Source organism: Gekko japonicus, unplaced genomic scaffold (assembly GCF_001447785.1).
Source record: "Gekko japonicus isolate JY-2015 unplaced genomic scaffold, Gekko_japonicus_V1.1 scaffold2027, whole genome shotgun sequence".
NCBI classification, from domain to species: domain Eukaryota; kingdom Metazoa; phylum Chordata; class Lepidosauria; order Squamata; family Gekkonidae; genus Gekko; species Gekko japonicus.
Window position 1 is genome coordinate 824 of NW_015176037.1, and position 8,456 is coordinate 9,279.

General features: G+C 47.0%; 1 protein-coding gene across 1 annotated transcript in view; it reads left to right on the plus strand.

Moving 5' to 3' along the window:
- Window positions 1-215: 215 nt before the first annotated feature.
- The window catches only part of PHACTR3 (phosphatase and actin regulator 3), a gene marked incomplete at its 5' end in the record, with an annotated part of 120,909 nt that continues 112,668 nt past the window's right edge, over window positions 216-8,456 (plus strand). The window contains 2 exons of the mRNA XM_015426636.1: window positions 216-463; window positions 6,984-7,137. Coding sequence (XP_015282122.1) covers window positions 216-463; window positions 6,984-7,137 — 402 coding nt within the window. The remainder of the gene's footprint in view (window positions 464-6,983; window positions 7,138-8,456) is intronic.

Below are 8,456 nucleotides of genomic sequence, written 5' to 3' on the forward strand. Positions count from 1 at the left end.
GGACCCTTCAAGCTCTGTGATTCTATGACTCTCCTAAGGTGTGGTAGATTCTTGGCTCCCCCATTCTAAATGCTGTAATCTTATAATCCTTCCTTCCTAACCTTCTGTGGAGTCCTGTGCTTCAGAGAAGATGTTTATGGCCATTATTACCTTCAAATGATGCTTCATTATTGGGTCTGGTCTGAAGGACCATGTCCTTTGCCTTCCATCCCCAGCTTTCATGGAAGGGAAAACAAGGGATCTCCCAAAAAGCGAGTGGATGTCCGCCCAACCAGAACATCCAGCATAGAGCACAGCAAAGAGAAGGACACTTTGGTGAGCTACAGCAGCGATCCAGAGAACAAGCGGAATTCGGTGAAGGAGTCCGACGAGAACAAGGAGAACCTGATCATGAACTCTGAAATCAACGAGGACTCTGTTTTCTATCAGGACGAAGAGGTTTTGAATGATTCCATAATTTCTGGTAAGAGGAAGCCATATTATAAACTCTGTTTAAAATGTTGCTCTCATAGACTGGGTTCCTCCATTCCCATGTATTTCTTGGTAAACTTGCTCAAGGAGAATGGGTTGTGGGGAGTGGAGCAGTACTTAAAATCAAGTCGGCACAGAATTTGCAACAGGGAGTCAAGTCCCACTTCTGTAGTGAAAACTGTACTGGTGATTTATTATCTCTATGGCCCGATGTATATGTTCTGGAAGCCTCCCTTCCAAAAGGTTGTAGATAGAACGGCGCATGTACAGAGGAGAGAGACAAGGATGATCAGGGGCCTGGAGACCAAGCCCTACGAGGAAAACCTGGAACCGGCACTGATCCATATGCTAAACAGTATAGTAATTTTAGTAGACATTTGTGGTCTGATACACAGAAAGGAAAAACCAGTGTAAGCGTGGAGTAACTACATGAGAAAAATCATTTGATACTGAAGTAGGCTTACCAAGTTTAGATTGAGAAATTCCTGGAGATTTGGGGGTAAGAATATAAGAACATAAGAAAAGCCCTGCTGGATCAAACCAGAAGTCCATCTAGTCCAGCATCCTGTCTCACACAGTGGTCACCCAGTTCCTCTGGAGGTCCAACAACAGGCCTTCTCCTCATGTTGCCTCCTGGCTCTGGTATTTAGAGATTTAGTGCCCCTGAATATGGAGGTTCCCTCAGTCACCATGGCTAGTAGCTGTTGATAGACATCCTCCATGAATCTATCTAGCCCCCTTTAAAGCTGTTTATTCCTGTGGACATCACTATATCCTCTGGCAGTGAATTCCACATTTTAATCACCCTCTGTGTAAAGTAGTATTTCCTTTTGTCTGCCCTAAGCCAGTTTGCTGTAATGGTTAAGTGCACGGACTCTAATCTGGGAGAACCGGGTTTGATTCCCCACTCCTCCACTTGCAGCTGCTGGATGACCTTGGGCAAGCCATAGTTCTGGCACAGCTGTTCTTGAAAAAGAGCAGTTCTGGAAAGAGCTCTCTCAGCCCCACCCACCTCATGGGAAAGAGCAGGTAGAGAAAGAGGTACTTTTCTCCCTTTCTCACAATACAAGAACCCGTGGGCACTCCATGAAATTGCTGAGCGGTCGGGTTAGAACGGATAAAAGGAAGTACTTCTTCACCCAAAAAGTGATTAACACTTGGAATTCACTGCCACAGGAAGTGGTGGCAGCTACAAGCATGGACGGCTTCAAAAGGGAATTAGATAAGCATATGGAGCAGAGGTCCATCAGTGGCTATTAGCCACAAGGTATAGATAGGGACTCTGGGGCAAGTGATACTCTGTCATCTTGGTGCTTGGGGGGGGGGTCAACAGTGGGAGGGCTTCTAATGTCCTGGCCCCACTGGTGGACCTCCTGATGGCACCTGGTATTTCTGGCCACTGTGGGATACAGAGTGTTGGACTGGATGGGCCTTTGGCCTGATCCAACATTGGCATCTCTTATGTTCTTATGTTCTCACAGGGTGTCTGTTGTAAGGAGAGGAAGGGAAAGGAGTTTGTAAGCCGCTCTGAGACTCCTTCGGGCAGTGAAGGGCGGGGTATAAATCCAATCTCTTCTCTTCTCTTCTACTGCCCAACAGCTTCATTCAATGCCCTCGAGTTTTAGTGTCTTGGGAGAGGGAGAGCCTGGTAAGGGCAGGGTTTGGGGAGGGGAGGTACCTCAGCAGAGTATAATGCTATTGAGTTCACTCTCTAAAGCAGCCATTTTCTCTCCTTTGGGGGTGTGGACCCTATTGTGGGCTCTAGAGTCTAGGGGAACTGATCTTTATAGTCTGGAGAACAATTGTAGTCACAGAAGATCTCCAGACCCACCTGGGAGTTGGCAACTCTATAAAAAAGCACCATCAAAGACAGCTGTTATAGAAATAATCCCTGAAGTAGAGGAATAGTGCCATCCTAAGTGGAGTTTCACCCTTCTGTGCCCATTAAAATCAGTCCTCTCAGAAGGGTATAACTCTGCTTAGAGGGGCCCTATAAAGTATCATTACTCTGAAGAGCCAGTTTGGTGTAGTGGTTAAGAAGAAGAAGAAGAAGAAGAAGAGATTGGATTTATACCCCGCCCTTCACTTGCAGTCTCAGAGCAGCTTACAAACTCCTTCCCCTTCTCCTCCCCACAACAGACACCCCGTGAGGTGGGTGGGGCTGAGAGAACTCTGACACAAACTGCTCTTTTTCAAGGACAGCTGTGCCAGAGCTTGTGACTGACCCAAGGTCACATCAGCAGGTGCAATCAAACCCGGTTCTCCCAGATTAGAGTCCGCGCACTTAACCACTACACCAAAATGGCTCTCTGCCATGGAATCTAACCGGGGAGAACCAGGTTTGATTCCCCACTTCTTCACATGCAGCTGCTGGTGTGACTTTGGGTCAGTCACAAGTTCTCTCAGAGCTGTTCTCTGAAGACCAGTTCTCTCAGAGCTCTCTCAGCCCCAACTATCTCACAGGGTGTCTGTTGTGGGGAGGAAAAGGGAAAGGAGATCATAAGCCACTCTGAGACTTTGAGTGAAGGGTGGGGTATAAATTCAATCTCTTTTTTTTCTTCTGAAAGGAAAAATTTGTGAATAATACTTTGACTTTCCGGAATCTTTAGGCCTCAGACTCAGAAGCTAATGGCTTAAAGCTGAGACATAGGAGTCTCTCTGTGCTGAGAGGTGTCAGGACCCACAGTCAAACAACAGAGCACACTCTTCCAAGAAAGGTTTTACTTTATTGTTAGTACTATGGTTGCAGTAACATGGTCACTGTTAGGAATGACGACTATAGAACAAGCATATAGTGATATAGAGGATTCAACAGCTCCCCCCACCACCACCTGTGAGCCAATCGGCCCATTTTCCACGGGTGGGGGAAAATAGCCCGTCGAGGCTGAGAAACGAAACTAGTCTCACGGTTAATTAACGTGGAGACACTACACAGACAGACAGGAATGCAAGGTCAGTGATAACGAGGAGAGAAGCATGAGGGAAGGAGTGTGGCACCAACTTGTACAGAGGTCAGGCAGGCGAACTCCAGGCCTATAAACCATATGGCAGTCTACCTGACAAGAGGTTCCAAAATGACTGTGGTGTGTGATGTTGACAGCATGAAACCTCTAAACTGGCTAGGCCAGGCCTTTCCTGATTATCTCCCCCCCACACACACACAGCTACAGCTCACTACCTCAAGTCAACAACCATACAAACTATGGATGCCACCCTCCAGGTGGAGCCTGGGGATCTCTAGGAATCACAACTCATCTCCAAACCACACAGATCAGTTCTCCTGTAGAAAATGGCTGCCTTGAAGGATGGACTCTATGGTGTTATACCCTGATGAGGTATCTTTCTTCCCCAAACCCTGCCCTTTGCCGGTTCCCCTCACCTCGGGACATGCTCTTTGTATCCGGGTTTGGATACACTTGCCTGGTTTGCCCTGCTTAAATAAGTGTATGTATATCTCAGCAAACAAGTTTGAACTGGAGCATTAGTAAACTGCTAATAGCTATTCCGTGAGCCTCTGCCCAACTGGCGTGTGTGTGTGTGTGTGTGTCTGTCGGGAGCCAGACAGAATTCTAATTAAATGTGAAAAATCTACCATACTCAGTGAGGATTCAGGAACTGGCAGATCTCACGATGCTTATTACAACAGCGAGGCCTAGGGATTCCCTAATTGAACCGCAGGGGAGAAGATTAAGATATCTCCGCAGAGCCTTAGATGGAGCAGGGCTGTCACGACTTTTCCCAGCCGTGTTTATTTTCCATGAGCTGCATGTTTCATTATGGACACTGGGGGGTGCTGTGTTCACTGCCTGAGAAGACGCTGGCCTTTCCAGAGAAGTATCGCAAAGATGCAGGAGTTTTGTGAACTCCAGGGAGGAGTCTTTCAGTGATTTCTTTCCTTCTTCATCTCCTTTATAAACAAAGAATGGCTTCCCTTCAGATATATGGAGACTGAGTTGTGTTTTGCAGGAATTCTTAAAAGACTAGGAAGGGAGACGTCTGCATTTCCGATCTGAATAACTGATACTGTCGAGTGTTGCAGCTGGCAGGTCCTCCTGAGCCGTATTCCCTCAAAGCTGAGTTAGTGTGAGCTAGCTCACAGTTTTAGCCTCTGGCTCACACATTTTGGTCTTAGCTCAGGAAGGAGGGCTCCAGAGCAAACTGGTTTATGCAGCAGCCAAATCGCTCGCTCACAACTTTAATGCCACTAGTTCAAAAAGCAGAATTTTTGCTCACAAGACTCCACAGCTTAGAAGGAGCTTTGGTCCTGAGCCTGCAGTAGGGACTCATCCTTCCCTCCAGTTGTCATCCGAAAAAATTTATTTATTTATTTATTTATATTTACATTTATATCCCGCCCTACCCCAAAGGCTCAGGGCGGCTAACAGGGGCACAAAGTGCCAGGTTAAAACAATAACGTATAATTTAAAAAACAATAAATTACAATAAAATATAAACAATTTACAGCAAATTTCAAGCAAGAAGGGAAGATCTTAACCTCACATAGCTACCTCACATAGCTACTGACGATCTTATGCTCAGAGCCGTGTCCAGTGCCACGTTCCACCCTTGGGGGCCAGGCAATCAGATGTTAATTCACTAGGGCACAGGGGTACAGATGGAATAGTGGTGGTGGCGGCTCCTATCCAAAGGCCTGGCGGAAGAGCTCTGTCTTGCAAGCCCTGCGGAACTGAGAAAGGTCCCGCAGGGCCCGGATCTCCTCCGGGAGCTCTTTTCACCAGGTAGGAGCTGCCACCGAAAATGCCCCAGCCCTAGTCACAGCAAATTTAGCTTCTCTCGGGCCTGGAATTTCCAGGAGATGCCTCCCTCCTGACGGACGTGCCCTTGGATGTGGCACTGAGACTTGCTGGCTGGTCACTTATGGGGTGGAAGTTTGATTGCCAGCCTCCAGGTGGGGCCTGGAGATTTCCTGGAATGACAACTGATCTCCAGACTCTGGAGATTAGTCCCCCTGGCTGCTCTGGAGGGTGGACTCAATGGCGTCATACTGTACTGAGGTCCCTCCCCTCTCCAAACCCCACCTTCCCAGGCTATTTATCCAAATCTCAAGGAATTTCCCAACCCAGAGTTGGCAACACAAGGGTTCTGACCCACCTCCTTGCAAGCTAAACTGGTTGTTGACCCAGGGACTTGAAGATCATATATCCAGCTCAAATCATTTCCATTCTTTGGTCTGGGAGGTCTGTAAGAATCAAACCAGAGATGAATGGACATTTCTTTTGGTTCATACTTGAAGTCGACTTATTCCCATTTCAGAACAAGGTGTCATCTCTGTCATTTAGCCCCCTGCTCCCATTAGGTAGCACAGTTATGAATTTCCTCCTAAACTATGAACAACACTAAGCATGTTCACTGTTCAAAGTGTTGCTCGATCCCAGTGTAAACCTGTGCCCCTCTCAGCTTCTCCGAGTCTCCTCCTATTGGCTCCCTCTATCAAACCATTCCTCTGGCAGCCCATGGGCTCACCTGTACAGTACTGGCTCCATCTCTTTGGGACAATTTACCTGAAGAAGTGAAGTTGGCCTCTTTTTTGGCCCAATTCTGCAGGCCAACCATGTTCTCTCAGATCCCTCCTGCAGGATGGAGGATGATGATGATAATCTCCTTCCACAAGGTACAGACAGGAACTCTCAGTCTGGGGCAAGGGATGCTCTGTATTCTTAGTGCTGGGGGGGGCAACAGTGGGAGGTCTTCTAGTGTCCTGGCCCCACTGGTGGACCTCCTGGTGGCACCTGGTATTTTTGGCCACTGTGTGACAGAGTGTTGGTTGGACTGGATGGGCCATTGGCCTGATCCAACATTGGTTTCTCTTATGTTCTTATGTTCTTACACAGTTGTTTATAATATCTGTGAAGTCCCTGAAACAGAGAAAGTGCTATAATATTATGGCTATTCTCAGGCTGGGTAACATTTGGAAGCTGAAGCCCAGAGGTCGATTCGGGGGGGGGTCGCGGGGGATCGCAGTTCCCCCAGGTGAGGTGCAGGGGGGAGGGGCACACGATGAAGCCCCGCCCCCTGCTTCCGGCTGCCCCGCTTCCGGCCCTCATTCAGCCAGGAGGAGGCAGGAGAAGAGGGAGGGTAAGTTGCTTCCTCCCCGCTCCCCACCCCTGCCTGCCTGAGGCCAGGGAGGGCCTTGGCGGGGCTTCCTCACACTCCCGCCGGCGGCTTGCAGGTCCACCTCCCGGCCCCTGATGTCAGGGGGTGTGGCATATGCTAATGAGTTATGCTAATGAGTTCCCCTAGCTCTTTTTCTACAAAACGACCCCTGCTGAAGCCACATGGATTGGGATAACCACTTGTGGGTCCTTGATCCACCCAGTCATCCAGCTGTTTTAAATGAAAGGTCCCATGTTCTCTCTGAACAACCTTCCTGCAGAATTCACGATTTGCATTCCATTCCCCAAGAAAACGTGGTCCAATAAACTAGGGTTCCCTGGCTTATTTTAGGAACAGCCTCTCTGACACGTTCATAATTTCCCAATGTGTGCTTCCAGGTACTTTGCCAAGGAAATGTAAGAAAGAGTTGCTGGCAGTGAAATTGCGGAACAGGCCGAGCAAACAGGAGCTGGAAGACAGGAACATTTTCCCAAGGAGAACCGATGAAGAGAGACAGGAAATACGCCAGCAAATTGAAATGAAACTCTCCAAGTAAGTGCAGTTTAGAGTATACAACTTCCCACTGTGTACCTTGCCTTTGCGTCCTACTCCAGTTCCTCTTGTGTATTGCAGATTCTTAGCAATGGTGAATCTGGTCTCAAAGCCATCATTGCCCTTGCATTCAAGTATCTGGGTTGCAGGGCAAACACCTGTTTAGAGTCCCAGGGGTCTCTAAGTGGTCACTGAAAAGGGAATCGAGTGCTTAAAAATGGTGTGGTGCCTGCAATTGTGAGGCATGGGAGTACGATCTGTGGGTTTCTGAACATCAAGTTAAATCCAGTGTTTCTATTATTCTACATCTGTTCAGGAATCTGAAGAACTAGAAAGGGATAATATTGAGCCTAAACTAGCATATCAGTCACATGAGCTGAAGGTGTGGCTTACACAAGGTGCACAAATGCCACAGCATTGGCTCACTTGGATCAGAAAGATTTCCTGAGCTTGGTCCTTGTGTGCCAGCTCAGGGATTGCACAGCTTCTTTTGTTCACAGGGCACGGGAATTTCCATGACTTTGGCTTTGTAGGTTAGATCAAGGGCTGCACGGCTCTTTGAAGCTTTACATTATAACCTGTGTGGCGCCTTTTGCACAGCTTTTTGTAAGCAGTGCTTTATGCTCTAACTGAAAAATAGCAGAATGCATTTGATTTTCACATAGTTTGGATACCTGTTTTATGGAGGGAAAACTTCTCCCATGTTGGGAATTTTGGCATGAAGACTGAAAACTTGAAAATTCGGCTCAAGCCAATGTGATGCTGCTCTTTAGTTGTCTGATTGGAGGTTATGGGCAACTGCCCGCCTGGGTTGTTATAGGCCTTGTTTGATAAAGTTAGAATGACCAAGTGTTGAGTCTTCAGAACAAATAAAATAGTGTGCATAGCGATGCGTCTGCATGACGGTTCATGTGCCTCTGAGGTTCTTATGGTAAAGGAGACCAATCATGTAACCCCCAAAGATTCTTTTAAAATTATTAGAACTGGTCAATGTTGATAATATCAAACAATTTAAATTTTCTTCTTATTCTGCTAAAATCTACTTATCTTTCAAAGTTTAGCTCTTCCAAATCTAGTGGCATGCATACGTAACACTTTCAGTATCTACAGTGTATCTTCTGATCTTCTGAATCTACCCTGACAGAAATCCTACCCCCCCCCTCAAAAAAAAATGGTACAGGAGGAGATAGAGACCACCTCCTTCAGAATTATCCTATAATGCCATGAAAGTTAGAAGAGCTTTTCTGTCTTTGCCTCATTCCTTTTTTCCTTGATTTCAAGCAGATTTTTTAAAATTTTGTTTTTAAATGTAAGGCAGG